The sequence below is a fragment of the Mus musculus genome, chromosome 1 (assembly GCF_000001635.26).
Source record: "Mus musculus strain C57BL/6J chromosome 1, GRCm38.p6 C57BL/6J".
Lineage (NCBI taxonomy): Eukaryota > Metazoa > Chordata > Mammalia > Rodentia > Muridae > Mus > Mus musculus.
In genome coordinates this window covers 91,071,329-91,092,738 of record NC_000067.6, presented here as the reverse complement: position 1 = coordinate 91,092,738, position 21,410 = coordinate 91,071,329, and the positions used below count along the sequence as shown (strand labels likewise).

General features: G+C 47.0%; 1 protein-coding gene across 50 annotated transcripts in view; it reads right to left on the bottom strand.

Annotated features, from left to right (window-relative positions):
* Lrrfip1 (leucine rich repeat (in FLII) interacting protein 1) overlaps window positions 1-21,410 on the bottom strand; it is a 132,015-nt gene that overhangs the window by 36,206 nt on the left and 74,399 nt on the right. For 8 of the 50 annotated variants that reach the window (XM_006529209.4, XM_017318960.2, XM_006529212.4 and 5 more), the window contains exons 3-12: window positions 19,398-19,415; window positions 15,748-15,795; window positions 14,304-14,348; window positions 13,658-13,708; window positions 10,560-10,598; window positions 7,734-7,793; window positions 5,615-5,680; window positions 4,028-4,105; window positions 2,240-2,284; window positions 1,072-1,137 (exon numbers count right to left, since the gene is read on the bottom strand). The exons of 22 other annotated variants lie outside the window; for them this stretch is intronic. In XM_006529209.4, the coding sequence (XP_006529272.1) occupies window positions 1,072-1,137; window positions 2,240-2,284; window positions 4,028-4,105; window positions 5,615-5,680; window positions 7,734-7,793; window positions 10,560-10,598; window positions 13,658-13,708; window positions 14,304-14,348; window positions 15,748-15,795; window positions 19,398-19,415 (516 nt within the window). The remainder of the gene's footprint in view (window positions 1-1,071; window positions 1,138-2,239; window positions 2,285-4,027; window positions 4,106-5,614; window positions 5,681-7,733; window positions 7,794-10,559; window positions 10,599-13,657; window positions 13,709-14,303; window positions 14,349-15,747; window positions 15,796-19,397; window positions 19,416-21,410) is intronic. 20 more of the 50 variants (XM_017318961.2, XM_006529178.4, XM_017318761.2 and 17 more) reach the window with 9 other exon arrangements.

Here is a 21,410-nt window from a genome sequence, read left to right as displayed (position 1 = left end):
AGCCACGGTAGTGACAGACTATGCCTCCTGCTGCTTCCTGTCAGCCCAGGACTCCTGGGTGAGGACCCTTCTCAGACTAGCTGACCTCATTTGACCTTCCTGAAAGTTAGCAGCTAGACCATGATTGCAGATTCCTCACGTCATCTTCATGCCCAGCAGTCACTGAGGGTTAAAAAAATGCACCGGGTGTTTTAAAGGCTGTGGCCAGCGTGGTCAGGCCTGCAGAGGCATCCTAACCAATCACAGTTCTTCACCTGAGAAAGACAAGTTTGCCCACAGGTGTGGGACATACAGAGACACAGGGACTATGGCATGTTGTTCCTCCCACTTAAGGATCCTTAGAACAGCTCTCTGACTAGCTGGCCTGACATGACCCCTTGGAAGAGACGCACTCATGTTGCCTGGCATCCTGTGTCACCTATGCCTAGGAGTCAGGGTGGCCAATGGGGAGCTAATGTGAACCAGAAGGCTCTGAGTTTGAATCCCACCCCCACCTCACTGACCAGTGAAGACTGTTAGGACAGGCCCACACAGGGGTGCCGCCATGAAGAAGAGAACATGCATGGCAGGGCTCGTCTCTACTTCCTGTTAGAAACAATCCTCCTAGATTTGGACTAAGATGGCTGGAAACTCCTCCCAGAGCGTCAAGATGAGGTTACTACACACGCAACTACCAGCTGTCTCAAGGGTGTGCAGGGACAGTGGTAAGTCCTGCAAAGTGGGATCAGCACTGTCACAGCAACCCTGAGGGTCTGTCTAGTCCCCCCCAACCCAGTTTCCTTTTCTCAGGTCCAGAAATTCACTACTCACTATGTTACTCGGGTGTCTCGGGGATTGAAGCAGACAATGCCCAGCTAAGGCCAGTCTCCCCCTGACCTTAGAACAAACCAACGAGTCAGGAGGACACTGAATTAACAAGCGAAAATTTCCTGATTCCATCATCCATGACCTTTATCACAAAGGAAAACACAGACAGTGTTTCCTCCTGTGACATCAGTCACCATCCAGCAAACACCCCTGGGTCATGCAGCACACAGTGAGGCATGATGGGAAACATGAAAAGCGCCTTACTGCTCGAGAACCACAGGCGCTTCCCCTTCGAGCCCCATAGAGGCTGCTCTCATCCAGCATGGACGCCTGCGATGGGAACAGACCGTCAGAACGGGGCATTCCTTCAAAGGACCACACAGAGCACAGGGAAAGGTAAGGTTAGCAGGGGTGACAAGTGCCAGGGAGAGACTCAGGAAAACACCATGCAGGCTCTACACCACTCTCTTCAGCTCTTCGGAGAGCCGTGGAGAATAAGAAGGTGTGGAAAGAGAGAGAAGTCTAAGTAGCCATTGGCATACGATTTTATCTCCAAGAGAACATTAGAAATGGTTATTCTGAGAGACAGTCCACACGGGAATGGCCAGTCAAGATTGAAGGCAAGTGACTGAAATATCCTGACATTCCTCAAAGCATCCTCGAGAGCCTTGTGTACATAATTATTCTTGTGGGAAGTGCCTTGGGAACAAAACATTACAGTAATTATCGTTTTATATGTTAGGTATTTTATATTTCTTCAGGACTGTTACACAGGAAACAGTAGTTGATTACCTTGAAATTGTATGCAATTAATCATAATCACAAGGTCTCAGGCCGTGGTGTCAAACTCTGTTCCATTTAAAAACACTTTAATTTTCCTTATTCCTCTTCAGAGAATACTGGCCAGCTTAGCCCTGTATACATACCTAACCCCTCCTAAGAGTGCACTGTGGTGGAAATTCACAGCTATTATTAATACAGTGACTTTGAAAACCTAATTTACTGCAGAATGTAAGAACCTACATTTAGAACTGGAAATTTCCAAAGTACTATGGCAAAGTGGATTAGAATCTGTTATGGCTGTCAATACAGTCATCTGTCTTTCTTTTACTAGGTAAATGTTGTCATTGTTTCCTACCTAAGAACCTTCAAAAAGTCTTCCAAGAGGAGAGATGGAACAGGGTGACAGCGATTGTCAGCAGTCAGGAGTGGGAAAGCCCAGATCTGACTGATGAGACCACAAGGGTAGGTAAACTGTGAGTTAGGAGCCGCTTTCCCAGCAGGGCAGGAAACAGGATGCTGGGTGCCAGAGCATGTGCAACATGCAGAGGGGAGCACGCACAGCAGGGGTGGGGAGCATCCACGGCAGAGGTAGGGAGCACCCACAGTATGAGTGGGGAGCACCCACAGCAGGGGTGGGGAGCACACACACCCGGTAACTCCCAGTAGGCCAGGCAGCATTGCACAAAACGAAGGGCTGCAGGAGGAAAGCAAACCACAGGCTTTAGACCTTGGGAAAACAACAACAGACAATAGCAATAAGACCTCCAAGCCCAGAGGTCTGGTAACTAAGTAACGATAGTAGGGTGGTTAGAAAAAAAAAGTCAAAGTTAAGGTATTGTGTTTTCAGGGGATCAGACAGATAGAAACCCAACATTTACAGGAAAGGTAAACCATACAGTTTCTAACTTTAAAATCACAAACTTCCCCAGCATCTTTGGAATGTTTTCTCCCCCAGTCATTTCTTTTCAGATGATGCTGGAAGAAGACCTGAAGCAAAGCCAACAGGTGTACACAGCCACCGGGCCAGGTTAACTGCCATCCAGGCACCTCATAGCTCAACCCCATGTCTGGGGTTCAGCATTCCTGGGGTTCAACTAACCAAGGATCAAAAACATCTGAAAATCAAATAAAAAAAACAAAGCAAGCAAACAAAAATCTAATCTGTACTGAATGGGGCCGATTCTGCCTGCATCAGCCTCTGAACACGGCGTCCCAACAATTCCACACCATTCACATGTTAGGCATCACGTGTGAGCCAGGGGTGACTTCAAGTCCCCAGGCAGGTGTGTTATATTATGTAAGTGACACACCACTTTATTTGAGGGGCATGGGTACCTTTGGATTCAGATATTAGAAATGGCACAAGGACCTTGAACTATCCCCTCAGGCACTGAAGAAAAACTACAGACAGAATGTATCGTATCGGAATGGGTATCGCTGCCTGGCCGGTGGGGGCACTCACTTATCCCAGCACTAGGGAGGCAGAGGCCAGAAGATCTGAGTTCAAAGCCAGCCTGGTGTAAAGAGCAAGTTCTAGGACAGCCAGGGCTACAGAGAAACCCTGTCTCAAAGAGAAAGAGAGGGCATGACTACTTCTATCAGGGTCACAGGCCCAGTTAAGACACAAAGGTGTGGCTAAGGCCGCTAGCTGCTCAGGGATGAACATTCAAGGATGCACACCTAGGATACAGAGTAACACAGAGCACAAGGGCAATGCTGGGATGCAGAGGCAGCCCTCTGAGGTACAGGATCTAGCCACAGAGGTGAGTCAGGGCTTACGTACAGACCCGAGACATTGGGCTCAGGTGAGAGCAGGGGAGGGTGCAGGGCCAAACAGCAGACCTCCCAGAGGCTGAGTCTGCCTGCAAAGGAGAGAACAGTTCAACTTGCCCAAAAGTGTGTGCACTGCGATTTCTAGCACGGCTCCCTTGTGCCGCAACAGAGCTCAAAAGCCCAAGGCAGCGAAGGCCCATTTTGGACCTGAACCTTGGCCTTGAGAAAACAGGAAAGAGACAGAGTCCAAGAAATGCCCAGTTCTGCCCAAGATGCAGGAGGCGGAGTGCATAGAGATCGGCAGATTGTTTCCTGGACACGTTTACAAAAGAAAAATATTTTTTTTTTTTTTAAAAAAAAGCAAATTGGAACCCCAAATGAGGAACAATTGCTGGAAACAGAGAAACCCAAGAGACCAGTTCTCTCGGCTTGAGGGTTGTTTTTTGTTTTGTTTCTTTGAGTATACATTTCACAGAATCCTCCTATTTTTCCATATTAGGTCCTAAATTACATTTTTTTAAGGAGATAGAGAAAAGTCCTAGCAAGCTAGCCAAGCCAAGCCAAACAGCCCTAAGCCTGGCCCCGTGACTACACACTGAAGGGGTTGAACTGCCCTCTACGTTCATCGGCCACAAAGCGCTTTGCAGGGAGAGGGCAGACAGACCCGGGATCCATTCTGGGTAGACAGGGGTTTGGAAGCAAGGCCACTGCTGGGAAGGCCAAGGTTGGAGCAGGAGAGTCCCTGTAATCAGAGAAAACAGTTGAGTCAGGTCAGACGGATGGGGAGAGGTGAACTCACTCCATGTCACAGGTGGGTTAGCACTGGACACACCAGGCAAAACAGCCTTTGTCATGCACTTGCTGGGCAGGGGGAGGGCAGGATGGTTAGAGAAACAGCAGCCCACTGACAGATCCAGAATGGTTATACCAGATATACTTAGAACTTTAAGTCAGTGTATGAGTGAATGACACACACACACACACATGCACACCAAGATCATGATGCGTTTTTTTAGTCTTTGTAATTTGAGATCTGATATTTAAGATTTGGTGGAGGAAACTCTGCTTAAGAAATAGCTATTTCACCAGGGACAGCCTCCTGTCTCACCCCCTGGTTAGGCATTACACAACAAAAGTGAATCAGACAGGCACGCTGGCAGGCTAAGCATCAGGAGTCTGAGATCCAGTCTGGAGAATGGCGTGGTCTATGTCTGAGCAGCCAGCTCTAGTTCTGACGTAATTCCCGGAGTACAGATGCTTTCAGCTCCGTGAGTTGAGTTGGTCGTGGGCTCTGTTTTACCTAGGGATAGCCTTTAATCCCTTAGGGATTTTTTTTTTGTTTCCTTTTTATTTCTTAAATTAAAAAAAAAAAGATTTACTTATTTTTATTTTATGTGTTTGGATGTTTTCTCTGCATATATATATAAGTATATTATGTGCATGCCGGGTGCATATGAAGGCCAGGAGAGGGTGCTGGATTCTCTGGAACAAGAGTTGTAGACGGCAGAGAGCTGCCATGTGGCTCCTGGGAATGGAACTCTGGTCCTCTGCAAGATCAGCCAGTGCTCTTAACTGCTGAGCTGTCCTCCAGCCTCTCCTCTTTATTAAGGCTTATATCAATTCTGATGACCCTTTCCTGGGATAGTGGGACCTGGCCAGTGATGGGCTGTGTTTTAGGAAGAAGATTCAGGAGGGGTTCCCATACTGCTGGCTTATCTGGGCCCACTCAGTTCCCCCCTACCTAAACTGGTTCCCTGGTTTGGTGAGTAGATGAACCTTAACTGGGACACGTCAGCCCCAGCTGGTAGGACTCCTCAGTAAATAGAAATCACCTGTCCAGGTCAACGCCTATCAGTGTATACAGATAGCTAGACCAGACTGGATTTCCATGCCAAGGTCTGACCATCCCTGACAGAGTGCACAATGCCTAGTATCATTTTCAGAAAGAAGGTAAGAAGGTCCAGGCTATTTTAAGTGTTTTCCCTTTGGATCAGTTCTAACTGGAAGACAATATACACAAGCAACCCATTGGTTCACTCATGGTAGGATGTGACAGTTTACATTAAATACAGGTCAGTGGGGCAAGGTTGAATGTTAAATCACTCCTCAGAAGTTCAGTAGAACATCATTTCAAGAGCAGCTTGTGAACTAGGTTGGGGGGAGGGGGAGCAGAAGTCCACGTACAAGGATGCATGCTACAGAACCTGCAGTCTCTGAAGAGAGGATGTGAAAGATTTAAATGGAAACCAACCAACTTCTCCTCTCTGCAGGATGACAAAGTAGAGACTCGGCCATCACCGCCGCTGAAGCTGGAATTCTGAGCACCAAAGGAGAGAGACTGTGTAAGCGGTGAGTGCCTCCTTACACTCATAAGGGAAGTACAGGCACACCAGTGTTAGGACCCAGGAGCTCTCTGGCTCACATGAAGAGTCTGCAGCGCAAACTCTTAGCAAGTGAGTGACTCTTAGCAAGTGAGTGAAGTTGAATGGCCTATTATTAGCCAGTTGCTTACTGAATTTCATGTCAAACCCTTGTAGGCTCAACTCTCTCCTTTCTGCATAACTCCTTAAGTAACTGAAATTCTTTCTATTGCAAGAAATGTCAGCTTCTCTTCAGCCTAGCCCAGCACCTCGATGAAGAGAGGTAAGGGAGGCTGAGAAGCTCCCAGGCCTGCAGCAGGGAGGTGGGGGTGGGGGTGGGGGTAGGGAGCCTTGAGTATACACTGTAAAGCATCAGGCCACAGAGAATGTGGGGGAAGGGCACAGGAGCGGTGACATTACACACAAAGGATCAAGCAGAGAGCAGACAGACATTCCCAGGCTCTTATCAGGCAAGTGTCTGCTTCTTTCACATCTGCCAAGCTCCTCCATCCCACTCACACTTTCCTCCAGATTGCCCCGAGTTTAGTTTCTTAAGTGTGACTTAGATGAAGTAAGGCGTCAGTCATGTGACTCTCTCTAGCTCCTTGTTAAACCAATTTTACATCTACTTTCACTCTGAGAACAGTTTTATCATCAGGCTATTTTGGATTTGACTTTTAGAAGCACTGCCTAAACCTTAACTAAATCATAAGGCAAATTAGTACTAAATATATGTATGACCCACAGCTCGATTGCCACCCCGAGCCACAGACAGACAGGGTGACAAAGAAGGTAGCATTGGAAGGAAGCTGGATCTAAGAGCTACCAAATACCTTCAGTTATGGTGAAACTTGGGGTTAAAGTTACGGCTAGTCAACATGGAAACGTTGTGGCTGTGGTAGCCAGCTCTGCAGCCACAACTTGGGCACAGTTGGCAACATTATTGAAGGCCCTGCACAGGCAGGTGACTCCAGGCTTCTGTCCCCGAGGTACTTTAAAGGCTCAGGTGTCAGTGTAAAGGGTGACAGGACAGAAGGCTTGCACTAGGAGGTCTCTGAAGTCTGGAACTAGAGAAGCTTAGAAGGGGACATATAAAAAAAGCACAGGCAATCCTAAACAGGTTTCCAGAAGGCTCAAGCAACCTGTTCAGCCAGTTTGGGAAAGCCGAGACTGTTGGCTTACTCTCTCTCTCTCTCTCTCTCTCTCTCTCTCTGTGTGTGTGTGTGTGTGTGTGTATGTATGTAATCTGAAGCTTAGAAATGGAATGGAAGTGACTAAATGCTATTTTAATATAATTAAAATAAATTAAATCTTATACAAGAAACTTATTTCCAGAAGGGGAAAAATGACATTAAGAACAGGAAGGTATTAGGTCATTTAACTCAGATTAATCTGTTTGGATCATGAGGCTTAATTAAAATGTGCCCAATTTAACCTTCTGAAAGGCCCAACAATCCTTGACAGATCCCAGGCCTTCCCCAGTGCTCTGAGCCTCCCTCTGGCTCTGGTTTCTTCACTAGGATGTCTGCCCTCACTCTCACCCTTCCACTCTCACCCATGAGCACTCAAAACATCAGAATTCTGACCCCTCTTCCCTTCCTTTCTCTCATCAGAAAAGTACAGGATCTCATGCATGCATTTAAGGTAAACATTAGACTCGCAAGCTTGAAATTTGGGAAACTGAAAATGGTGGTCTTCCATCCACGTGAGAGCTGAATCACCAACAGACACATATAAGGGAGGCCAATAGTGGACGAGCCAATTCTGCATCCTGGGTATTTTTAGGAATGCTTATCAGCTTCTTAACGTTAACGTCTAGAATGCGAATCATGCTAAGAATGCTTGAATACTAACATTTGAGAATGTTAGAATGCGCTGGGGGGGGGGGGGTGGGTAAAAGGAGCCAGGGTAACACAAAAAGAGCAAAGTAACTAAGTTTAGCAATGTATTTTAGACACACAGAAGCAGCGACCCCTCAGAGCACGTGCCATGCAGGCTCGCTGTACTAACCCTGCCAGATCTTCTACTTAGGGACTGGGATCCACAATAGTCTCCGTCATAACCGTTAGTCTGTTTCAACAAAGAAAGAAGAGGTCACATCAGTGTAATTAACAGGGCAGGTACAAACCATAGAGCAGCACTTATCCAGGAACACACTGAGCCTTCTCTGCAGAGGAACTGAAGGGAATGAATGGGGGTAACCCCAGGGCAACAGAAAGCACTCCGTCCCACACACATGTGCCACACACACACACACACACACACACACACCTGCCAACATGCCTCCTACCCCATTGCAACTCATCAAACACAAGCATGGTGCCTGTGCCATTCCCTCCTGTGGCGTGAGGCCCATGGCTTGATGGTAAACTGCTTCTCTGGGCAGTTTTCCTGTGTTCAATCTTAGGTTAGTGCCATGGAAACTTGAGATTTCAAGAAGGCTGAACGCCAGGCCAGAGGATAGTGACCTGCCCGGCTCAGTTAGATTCTGGGTAAGGCCTGGACAATGCAGCCGGAAGCAGCTGTGTCCCGAAGATTCATGTCTGCGTAACTCATGTCAGTGTAACCCACAACGGAGTGCAGAAGTCTCCCACGAAGGACTAGCAAACCTCAGGGAGGCAGCTCTTAGTGATCCACTCTTCCTGCTTTGCTTTGATAGATAAGAACGAAGATATACTCCATGCTCATGTGTCCTCCAGGAAGAAACCAAACCCAACCAAACCATCCAAAAGTTGCCTGGCACTCTTCTCTCCCTCTGCCTAAGCCAGTGGTTCTCAACCTGTGGGTCCCAACCCCTGGGGTGTCAAATATGTGAGCCTTTTACAGGGGTAATACAGCAGATATTTACATGGTGACTCATAAGAGTGGCAAAATTACAGTTATAAAATAGCAATGAAAATAATTTTATGGTTGGGGGGAGGGGTCAACCATAGCATGTGGAGAGATCACAGCACTCAGAAGGTTGGGAAGTGCCACCTTGAGCCAAGGCATGGCCATCTGAAAGTGCTCTATAGGGAACGGTCTATTTTATGGCACTAGGAACCATGTTTGAGGAAATAGTTGTTGACTCAAGGTAGAACCCACCAGAGACCAAAACAGCTTCAAACACGGGAAAAGTAAGAGTGGCCTCATATCTGGTAGATGGAAGAGGATTTATCTGTCGCAGACCTGAGTCTCAGACTGCAAATGCAAGGTCTGCCCTGTGCCCTTAGTTAAGTTCTTCAACCGCACCAGCACTTCCACAGCTCTGACAATATTCACAAAGATGAAGCAAGTCCAGGGCCACAATGAGGGGCATGTGAGTGTCTGTGAGTCTCCTGCACACCCTGGTAACGTCTGAAGGTACATGTGGCTACCCGATGGGCACACCAGCAGTCAGGAGGGCATGGCTTGTGGAAGGTACTGGGTGAGCCTCACTCCAGTGTAGCAAGAGTACGGTACTAATGCAGGATAAGTAAATGACAGACGGACTCTAACCCCACAGTCATGTAATCTTCATTATAAACTATAGGCCTGCTTTTGCAACAACTCAAAAAAAAAAAAAAAAAAAAAAAAAACAAAAAACCCAGCAACAAAAACCCCCCACCCCAAATACAAAAACAAAGTCACACAATTTAAAGTTTCTAAGTGAAACAGGAGCATGTAAAAAACCTTCCAAAAAACATTTCTGAAATGTGTTTAATGTGTTCTAAACTCTTTGGGGCTGCTATGCAGCCGTTTGGATAGACAATGTGTGCTGTCTGTTTCTCTATGTAAGTCACGGAGCACAGTCAGAGGTCTTTAAAATGGTAAACGAAACAAGAAAGGATCGTTGATGAAGCCAGTGGCACATTTGAGGCACTCAAGTTAATTTTAGAAAGAAGACACTGTGAAGTCCAAAATGCCTTGGGCACACGAAGCCCAATGATCAGCTCTCAAAATGGACTTTCAGTTGAAAATACAAAAGATGAGGTCTAGAAACAAGTTCAAATGCATTTGATTCCTTAAAGGTCCAAGAACGGCTCCTGTCACGGTGTGACTGCACAGGTGCTCTGTGGCTACAGGATGGACACTGTGGGCACATCTGCAATCTCAATCTCGGGCCTTATCTTGTGCTTCCTCCTAGCTGGCCTGCCTCACCAGGCGAGGACTGTTTGAGCGGCTCCGTGTGTGAGACGGGGGTGGGAATTCCCACGCCCAGTTGCTCTATCCAGCTCTCTGTGGACCTTGGAGGATTCAAGCATGCTCAGCAGACGCACAACACTATTAATGATGGCCATGAACATAAAAGTAAAATTTCCAAATAATTCTAAAGTGGAGAATAAATGAAGCCCAGGGGCTTTAGAATAAAATTGTCTCTCTGCATAATCTCAGAGAAGAGACTATAGGTTTGCAAAATTCATTGGGTTTAGACCAAAGGGCTTTATTTTTGTTGCTGGAACTGAAATCTTTCTCAAAGGTAATTTTCCCAGGAAAAGTGCCAGCCGGTCCTCTTAAATTGAATAGATACAGATTAGAAAAGAATGGGGTTTATTAAGGAAAGTGATTTCTTCACACTTAAGTCCTTTTAAAGGACACAGGAGTTCTTAGTTCATGGTAGGTGACCAATAGCCAATACTCAGCTCCTGCTGGTGATTGGGAGCCAGGTACTGCATACAGTTCCGGTTTTAGGGACCCATCCACAGGCCAGGAGGCTCACTCTAGAGAGAGCCATGCCCTCCTGACTCATAGTGAAGACCGGCAGATGGACTTGGCTTTTTGGAAAAGCATCTAGGAAGTTAGTAAAAAGAACCACGGTTATGATCTGTCACTGCACTGCACACAGAGTCACACAGCAAAATGATCTGACCACCTCACCCAGGCGTAGGGACTCCCATACTCCAGCTCGGGCTGTGCCTGTTGGAACAAGAGTGGAGGGGGAAAACAGAAACAGGAGCAGCACAAGTGAATCAGAGAGAAGTCACACGTAGAGGCAAGAACCAGGCAACCTTGAAAATCTTAACACTAACACATTTCCCATGACTTATAACGTCTTTACTTAAAAGACAGACATATTATCAGAATGGCAGTCATCATAAAGTCTAGGAACATTAAATTGCTTCTATGCAACAGTTGTATAGTTCACGAAACACAAAACCATTCAAGCCTTACTTCCTTCATGACATAGGTATGTTCTAATTAAACTATGGAAAAGTCTGGAGATGTATGGTGGTCAGATTTAAATAAAGATAATTAAAACCTTAGGATGATCCTCAGGAACCACGCATGGTAACCACCTTCCTGGCTGTCAGGGCTTCTCACCACTGCCAAAACTGTAGAGAAGGGGCTTGGGCAGCTGAAAGAAACCATCTTAGGAATTGCTAAGTAAAGGCGTCAGAATATTAAAACTTACTAAGCAGCACAGTCCAGCCTCCATAGACATAGAGGGAGATGTGTCTACAAAGCAGGGCTGCCAGCTGCCTTCCAAAGCTGTACCAGCCAGCAGGAGACAGAGTTTTGGACACCTGGCAGGTGTGAAAGGCTCTGGGGAAGGCAGGAGCTGGCACTGTCACTAAAAACTGTGACCTCAAGTGGGTCCCTAAACGCTCTAGACTTTGTTCTAAAATAAATGAGAATAGCAGGTTTGATTTTTATTTCCAAGATCCCAGCTCTCAAATTCTTAAAAAAAAAATTTAAGACTCTAGTTTTTTACAAACAAAACAAAACAAAAACGTTTCTAATTTGGGGGGTGATCGTCATGTGCCAGGTATAAGTGAAACTCAGAAGAAAGCTTTCAAAAGTCAGCTCTCATTTTCCAGCATGTGGGTCCTACGGCCTGAACTCAGGTTGTCAGGCTTGGTGGCATGGCTTGGTGGCACAGGCCTTTCCCCACTAAGTACACCATGGGGGAGTCATGCAGCCAATAGAGGCTGATAGTGACATTCAGTGACTTTCTCCCGTGCTCCTCCTCAGCTCGATAACCGTGGACTTCCTGTGGGAGATTTCAAACCTTAGGACAGATACCCTGGGATCTGAAAAAGATGTCCAGGATGGGGACTCAGTTCACTAGAGGCCAACTCGGAAGGGGAATGAATGAAAACCCCAGCACTTGCTAGACTTCAGCAAACTTTAGCAAACTCTTTGAAGTTAGGATGCACATCTCTACCCCACCCTCCAGGAATCTTAAAATGATGAAATTCGTCCCTGGGGGAATCCTAGAGGACCACAGGTCTGAAGATGACACATTGTCCCAGATACTTGGGTTCTGCTTCCATCTCCTGCGTGTTCTACCTCAGACATCTGTTCATCAGGCTTCCGGCTTGGGCTGGATGTTTCTGGGAAAGGTTCTCTTGCAAAGTCACCACCAGGAGGCTACGTCCAAGGGTCAGCTTTCTGTTCTGCCCTTCCCAGTCCCTCCCCTGGTCCCCAACTGTCCTTCCTCCTCTTGGTTTCAAGAGCCAGACCTTTGATACCTCCCACTGGCTGGGCCTGGTCACAGATATTGCAAGCTGAGCTTGTACGTATATTCTGCTTACGTAAACCTTGCTTCCTTAAAAGCAGACCGTGTCTGAGGGAGGGCCAGTGAGGAAGTCACAGCTGCATCGTCTGTAGCAGGAAAGACACGCAGCAGGAACTTCCCAGTAGCAAGGTGTCACCTCCCTTGTGTCACATGTAACGGTCCAGAAAAGCCACATAGGGTCTGCTCGTAGTGCTAAGAGGACAGGGCCAGTGATGGTGGCTAAGCCACAAGGCTGGTGCGCCACTTCAGGGCCTTATTGCTACATGCCAAGTTAAGCACACACCTGGTACATGCTTATTCAAGGGGTAATATTGTGTGTCCTAACTGTCACAGTGATAATAAACCAACTCTTGGCTCAATAAAGTCTCTTAGCAAAGCAGAGCAACTGCTTGGAGACCTAGTTATGACATCCTAGAGATCCCGTGTCCACCCTGCAGCTAATCACAAGGGCATGCTTACTAAGCTAAAGCACAACCGTTCTGCCTCATTTCCCAGAGCACACATTTTCTTCTAATGCAGCTATAAAGGCTGTATTTATTAGCCGTGATGTTGCCCACGAGGAGCGTTCAGGGCTGGGGCTGTAACTCAGTAGTAGACCACGCCTAGAACATGGGAGGCTTTAGGTCCAGTCTCCAGCACCGCAGAGAGCCTTCATTACAGCTTGAAAGGTTCCATAGCCAGCAGGCTCCAGGGGAGCCTCCAGCTACTGCAGAACCATCTGAAATGGCTCATGGCTACTTCTGAGCATGCTTTCTCACACATGTTTATGCATGTGGAGGTTAGTGGACAACCTTAGGTGTCATTTCTAGACATGCCCCCCCCCTTTTTTTTTTTTCCTTTTCTTTTTTGACAGTGTCTCTCGTTGGCCTGGCTTCCTAAGAAGGCTAAGCTAGGTAGCCAGAGAGCTTCCCAAACTGCCCTCTGAATTACTGGAATTATAAGCACCCACCACCACACATGGCCTTCTTCACAGGAGTTCTGGGGATGGAACTCAGGGTCCTCATTGACCAACTGAACTATTTCCCAAGTCCAACCAACTTATGGATGGTTTAACCAAGGTTAGCGTTCCTGGAGAGTGTGTGGGTGGGTGGGCATGCAGTGTGTCTTCATGTTCCTGTCTATCATACTGACTCTGAGACAACCATTAACCAAAGTTTCATAGTTTCATGTTGTGGGAAAACTATTGAAAGCATAAACCTACGCCCACCACTCTCTAGTGAACTACAGCAATAAAGTAACACTCCATAGTCTCCCCAGCTCGGCCCACCCTGCCCTTGGCTAACTATATACATTGTTACATGTATACATTGTATATGTATCCATATATATCATACATATTCATCAGTTAGGTGGGGACCCAGTAAGCACAGAAGTTGTGATCTGAAGACTAAAAGCAGGGACGGGGATCTAGCCCACACAGTGTGCCACGCAGAAGCAGTCAAGCCCCGTTACTGACCCTTAGGCTGCCGCGACTACCCACGGACAAGCGCTCGTCTTCGTCAGAAGCCTAATAAAAGAGGATGAGAACACAACCATGAACGGACCGTAAAGAAACCTGCTGACCCGACTCCAGAGCAGTGAATGGACCAGCCACCCTCTGAGATCTCACAGGATGTGACCTCAGGATCTCAGTATGCCTCAGTTTGCCTAGGGCTGTTTATGGAAACACTGGATGCCACAGGTAGCTTTTAAGGAGGGTTATTAATAAGCTTCGTGAGTATAGAAATTATCTACTGGTACTTAACAACAAGAAAAGCCATTTACAATGTCATAAATAATATATTAATAATACTTAAACACCTCCCAGCAGAGTAGGAGATAAAGTTTCGTGGCAGAGTACCCAAACTCAAATGAGGCCTTGGTTCAACATCCAGTTTTTTGTTTTTGTTTTTTAAAAATCGAAACACACTTTTTTCACTCAGCTTAGCCCAAAACGCTGAAGGCTGAGTTACGGTCTTTATTCAGGTAAAGATAGCAGCTGTACATCAACAATGGCAAGTCTCTCTTAAGCACTGTATCTATTTAAACCACTAGAGGAACAAATAAGGCTCCGTGCACTTGTCCCTTGCAGTGAAGGAGCATGGTAGGAGCGTGGTACTGACCGACGTGTTTCTCCGGAATCTACGAGAGTAGCGCTCGCTGTCTTCCTACCGGAGCACATGGAACGGCAAGGAGAGGTTAGCGATAGCAAGGCAGAGAGCTTAGAAACCCCAGAACGTCCCACTGCCACAGAATCTAGCATTTCCGATCTAAATGGCAAATCAGTATTTGCTGCTTTGCTTTTGTTTAAAAGCTCTGACTACAGGACTGTGGGACATAGCTCCTCTGGGGAAGTCCTTCAGAACCGGAATAACTGGCATAGTTGGTGGCTTTAAAAGCAACGAGGAGGCGCTTGGGCAGAAATGAAACCCTGCTTTCTACTCCCCCACCCCAACTCTGGAATCTGCTTTTAAATCAGCTCTCTTCCCCCCAGGACTAACTCTCCTTCGGGAAACAATTTCCCCAGAGAACCTCAATGTGGATGTCACCCTGCTTGCTTTATGGACTCTGAGACAAACAGGTTTTTGCGTGTTTATCTCTGGAATAGATGTGGGAGGTACTGAGCTGCTCACAGCTGATTATTGTTCTGTCAAAGTGGCCGCCTTTCAACTGTCCTTGGGATCTGATGAGAAGACAGACGTCTCAGGGACGTACAATACTGCGACCGTTGACACGGGCTGGACGTGATGAGTCTTTCAGAAGATATTTCTATCGCACATAGCATCTAAGATTGTAGAGATGGCCTTGAATCTCCCTCGGGCTGTTCAATAGTGAGAAGCCCTGATGAAGACATTTCCAGGTCTCCAATGCCAAAAGCATGCGTCAAGTCCAGGGCAGCAGCCAGGATAGAAAGAGGTGGGTGGCTTAATAAGAGGCCTTGCTCTGGGGATCACTGGAAAGCACCAGAGGGTGCCTTGCCCATAGCTTGGCCACATGGGCACCTCTCCTGAGAGGCCTGAGAGCAAGATAGGCTCCCTGGGGCTGAGTGAGCCCTGGCCTGTGCTGGGAAGGCAGACGGGTTCTAAAAGAAAAGTTATTTGGGAAGAGAGGAGACCCGGGGTTTTCAAAGGCACAAATGAGACAAGAGGAGGCAACAGGGACAGTGTGGAGTGTGGGGTTTGGGGAGATAGGGAGCTGGCTGTGTATGGGGGAAGCAAACAGACTAGGGCGCCTCTTCAGGTTCTAACTATAACAGCGAGATGTTCTGATGTGAGGTTCTCTGGGAAGTTCTTGGATAAGGGCACATGCCCAGCCCTGGGGACTCTTCTGATGTAGAGAACTGGGGGAGCAGCAGTGGCGAGCCTGCAGACACCAGCAGTCCTGCAGAGGGACAGGCCACATGCCTGGCCAGGCCGTTTCTAACAGCATCACACCAGATGCAGAATGCCCTGAGGAAGACCTCTGAGTATCAAATTACAGCGCAGTAGGAATCTCCTGGCGTAATTAAACTTCAGTCAGGATTAAATTATAAACCATTTAAGTCTTAGAATTATATTCTGGGCCTACCATCCACTGCTCGATGTCGCCCCATTTTGTATCCAGCCCATAATATTTCTATAGACAGAAGGGAAAGAAAATTAGGCAAGAATTGAACAGTTAAAGGCTTAAGAAATGGTTCCACCAGGCTCCCCCCCGCCCCCCCACACACACTCAGGGAGGCAGCATGCCTGGCACAGTGGCTACAAACCTGGGGTCTGCACAGAGGCCATTTCCTAAGCAGCGAGGTAGTGGCCTGAGATGAGGCCTGCCTAGCCGCTCCTGCCTTGCGGGCCTCCGGAGCCCAAGGCAAAGCACTCATCTGGCAAGGGTGGCCTACCAAGATGTCAGGAAAGAAGCCCTTGTGTAGAACCACTCACTGTAGGCCCCTCTGCAAAGCTGTTCACAGCTTTGGGGCATCCTTGCAGGAGGAACAAATGCTGTCTACTAGAAGCCCAAGCTGAGAGCCATTCCGTGTCGCTGCCCCGGGAAAGGGCCCCAGAGAGGGAAGGGAGAAGCGCTTTGCTGAGCTGGCTTCTAGTTGCAGGTTCCTGCTGTCTGACACCTGTGCCCAATGCAGGCTGGAGAACCCATAACTGCTGGCAGATGTCTAGGACCTATAGAGCAGGCCTTTGGGTGAGAAAAGACTGTAGCCAATGGCTCTAGGTTTTACTACCTATTCTAAGCCATGGTGGTCCCAGTTAGACTCAACTAAGTAGGTCAGAATGGCTGCTTCCATCCCTAGGGTGTGCCCAGGTTGGGTAAGAACCTGGGCTTAACAACCTGCTTGACCTTTCCCCTTATTTTCTTCTCTATTTCCAGCAAGAAAATCATAGAACCAGCAGCAAACCTGTAGACATCACATTTTACACACTTTAAGCTTATAATCAGAAATATAAACCTGGGTGCCAGAAGTACAGGGATGTTTTTAAATGGTTTTCTAATTACTCGAGCATGCTGTGGTTATATTTGGTTTAGTTCCACCTTGAAGGAGGGCCAGATTTTGGATGTGTGGTCCTGCCCCTTCCTCAGAGAGATGATGGTAAGTAGAAAACCAGAGGGAGGGAGAATATCACACAGCCTTGAAAAGCCAAGCGTGTTAAACTAGTGCAAAAAGCCACACAAGCAGTCTTTCCCGCTAAGCTATGTGGAGAAGCCATGGCTGGAAAAAAGCGGTTCTCAACCTGTGGGTTTTGACCCCATGGGGCTCGCATGTCAGAGATTTGCATTATAATTCATAACAGTAGCGAAATGACAGTTATGAAGTAATGAAAAAATAATTGTATGGTTAGGGGGAATCACCACAACATGAAGAACCATAATAAAGGGCCGCAGCATTAGGAAGGCTGAGAACCACTTGTGTAGAAGGTTCTGCAGGCTGAACCCATTAGAGTGTTGTGATTGTGAAGGTCAAAAGCCAAAATTATCTTTCCTGCCTATAGTTCCCACTGACGTCCCTTATCCACCTGGGCATCTGGTCCTTTAACAATCAAAGTCTTTGGAATGTATTGACTTAGTAGATCTAACCTCCAACAAACAAAAGCCTAAGAATGTTACCAACTAGCACCTAAAACCTATAATGAGATCTCTCTTCTCTGCTCTAACCCACCTACCTACATGGTTTTCCTATCAATGTATATGGAAAAATCCCTTATGACTTACTTTTGCCTGCTCTTCCAGAGGTCCTGAGTTTAATTCCCAGCAACCACATGGTAGCTCACAACCATCTGTAATGGGATTCAACGCCCTCTTCTGGTGTGTCTGAGGACAGCTATAGTGTATCATAAAAGTAAATGCTCTTCAAGGTGTCCAAGTCACATTTTAATTACAATTCCAGTGCTACAAATCCCTGGGGCTAAAGCCTCTTCTGTACTCGGCCAATGCTAGCTCCACGCTCGCCTCTGGCATCCAGATTCTAATTCATGTGTACCATAAGGTGCCTTCATTCCCATTTGATCTTAATCTCTTGGTTAAGACAGGGGGGAGCTAGACTGAGGCACAAGGCTCTTGGCCTTGAGTAGCAGCCTTGAACCCAGAGAAACTACCTGGCCCAGTGGCCGCAGGACCAGCAGAGAACGCTGCTTGGCTCCTGTCTTTCGTCATCCTTCCTTCCCTTACATATGTTTATACAAACTCTAGTGGACTTCCAGTTGCGCCCTGCATCTGAGCTCACATCTGACAGTTCTCACGGCACATCTCAGTGCTGTCAGCAAAAATCTAACCTTAAGCTGAACAGGAAAGGGAAGGACAAGAGGGGAAATAACTAGATCAAGGCCCTTTGCTGGGTTTGGGACCGTGATGTCCTGCAGCCTCACTGGCCATTAGGGGGCTTTTCAGCCTTACTGGAACCTGTCAGAGTCCTCCTGCGATTCTAGAAGACAGGGGACTCTGGCTCCAGGTTCCATTCCCATACTAGATGCGCTAGGCCACAAAGTGTGTGCCTACAAACTCAGCTGGCTACCCATTGGATCTCTGTGCCTCTTCAGAAGAGATCTCCCACTTGAGGCAGGTCTGGATGGACTGGGGGCGGGGGTCATCATACTGAGCTCAGGATCGTCTATAGCAGGTTTACTAGTGACATGCTTAAGAGGCCATTGTGCTTTCGATCCTGAGAGACTATATTCTGACTCTGACTCTCTGCTTTAAAAGATACGGCCATTCTAGGCAGAAACTGAACAAGTGCAGGAAAGAACACAGGCTCTCCCATAGGAAATGCTCACACGTAGGAAAGGCTTACCAAGCCCTGTAACCACACTCGGGGGCCACCCTGGCTGAGCTGCAAGCCTGTGGACAGCCAGTGCTCAGCATGCCCTGCTCACCATCCTCACTTCTGCGGCTGTCATGGAATCGAGAGGACATTATAGGGCATTAGCCTATAATGCTGTAGTTCCAAGTGGGGAGGACAGTGGGACTTTTGTTCTTTCAGCTTTGTGTTTTTCACATTTTATTAAGACTTTCAAATCTACCTCCAATAATCTATAATCTTTCACTCTCTTCTTCTAGATTTTTATTCTTTTCTGTCCTGAAACTTTCGATCCTTCTGTCTTATTCTCCTAAGTACTGGGGGCTACCATACCTGGTCTAATATCTAATGTCTCCATCTGTTTGTCTGCCCATCCTATCTGTCTGTCTGTCTGTCTATCTATCTATCTATCTATCTATCTATATCTCTCCTTCTCTCCCCTCGTTTTTTTGAGACAGGGTCTTATTATGTATGTTGACCAGGCTAGCCTTCAAATAACCACATAATCCCAGGATAGCCTTGAACTTTCAGTGATCCTCCTGTCTCCACTCCCTGAGTCCTAGGATTATGGAATTACAACCCAATAATGTCTTAAAATGTGGCAATTTACACTGGTATCTTACAGTCATCTAGAAAAAAAGACTTTTATCTTTTAATATGCAATTTTAAAAAGCTTCTTCCAGTTCTAAAAATGTGGTTTGTGTTAGAATTTTTTTTCTCCATTGGAGACAGTTTTCCAATTCCTTGAGGCAAAGGGATGGAGGGATGTGTTCCATGCATGGCTACTGCCTCGTGTCGGGAGAGACTGGTTTATCTGACAAGGGCACAGGGGTGGATGTGAACACGGCAAGCTCAGCGAACACACTGTTCTGCAGGTGGCAGGGCCGCAGCACGGGAAAGCAGCACATGCGCAGTAGGAATGAAGGACAGGGCCTACCTTCTGGACTTGATAGATCTACAGGAAAGGATGGAAGAGACAAGCAGGGGGAGAAACAGAGAATTCAGTTAAAATTGTGGGAATATGAGAATGGTTCTGTGACAACCAGAAATACGAATAAACGCTATACTACAGAAAAACAAAGATTGTAGATGGAATATAAAGAGAAAATGCATTAAGGTCCACGTCTTCACTCGTTTGGTGCTGTCTTAAATGACGGTTGACGGTCACTCGCTCCACAGCAATGCCTGCAGATCCCACTGTTACCAGATGCACAGCCCATTGCCACAGCAGGCAATAGGAATTAAAGACACCTTTTCAGACTTTAAAGGAGATGGGGACACGGAGGGAGGAAAAGCGGCTCAGGAAGGAGTGGGAAGGGAAGGAGAGAGGGGAATGGCAGGGGGTTCTGATCAAAATACATCATATATCCATGTACAAAATCGTCAAAGAATAAACATGAAGTTATCTTTAAAAAGAAAACTGCCTTTCACACTAATATTTAACCAGAAAAGTGTCAAATTTTAAGTGAGGAAATTGAGAGGTCAGATTCAGAAAGGATTAATAGAGAGGTTTTAGCATCCTGGTCCAGGCAGATTTATAGGAAAGAACATTCCGGCGAAATACTGCAGCCATGAGATTGTGCTGAGAGACAAGACGGACTCCCTCTCCCCAACACGGTGCTTTGCTTTGGAACCGTCTTTTAATTTCAGTCTCCACTAAGACAGGGATACCTGCATTCATTTGACAAGCCGTGAGGTATGTCAGACCTTATTAAGGGTCCAGGACTAGAACTAGAAATCTGACATTTGATTTATATGGGAAAGCACAGGTAAACACAGTCATCGTTCGACTATTAATAAATGCAGCACCACCAACCAAAAATGAATATACAGTCAGTGGCATCGAGACACACGTCTTTCCATCAGTCTAAACTCTCGGTCAAATCAGTCCAAGGACCCCCACAATACCCCTACATGCTATTCCTATCTGGTGAGCCCATCAATAAGTTCAGATCTACTCAACCGGTCCTGAAGCACAGCTTGAGGTTGCTGCTGCATTGGCTCCTGCCATCTGTGTGGCTGACGGTCCTTACCAGGGACACCTAGAGTACCCTGGGTCTGAATACCGCTCATTGTCCTAAGACCTGGTGACAGACCTGCACCCCAGCACTTCTGCCTTTCCCATATTTGCTCTCTTCATGCTCTGCAAGCTCTCCTGAGGGACCCCAACTTTGGCACGGGCTTGAGGCCTCCTCAGCTCGTCCAGGCTGCCTTAGCTCCAACCCTTTTCTCTATGAAAGCCATTCCCTCTCAGCAGCAGCGTGACCCGGAGAAAGCAAGGATCACATTTCCCAGTTTTATAACAAAATATCAACCCCACTGGCTAAACACTGGTCATCCAAAGCATATTCATTTCTCCTTAATCAACAACTTAAAATGCCAGTGCCCTGGGCTATCAGATGGTATGAGCTCCAGCTGGGTCTGATGCTGCTAATAATAGCCTGGACTGAGAAGGCAGGCAGAGCGGTCTGTGAGGGGCTGTGGGGTTGGGCTGGAAGCTTGGGCTGTTAGCTGTTCCCTCTCTTCTCTATAGACTTGCCCGCTGACACTGAACACACGTATGTATGTAAGCATATATGTGTACCGCCTGGACTAGGCCAGATCTGGGACAGCTAGATGGACAGCTATTGCTTCTCTTCCTATGTGGTCCCTGCTACAGGTGTGGACTCTGTCTGGCAAATTCTGCTTCAAAAGCAGCATGAGAAGATATTTGGTGTCCTTCTGCTCAAATAAAAAGTGTAAGGACTCACTAATTTCTTCCTGGTGGTGGGCACTGCCACACTCACAGCTAACTGCCCAGGGGTTTGTAGAAGCTTTAAAAAATATAATCGTGCACATATGCCAATCAATGCTACCCATCAGTAAGAATGAATACAGTTTCAAGTATTACTTAGTGGATGCATGTAGACATACCACACAACTCACCTTGACCTTTGTGGGAATTGTACAT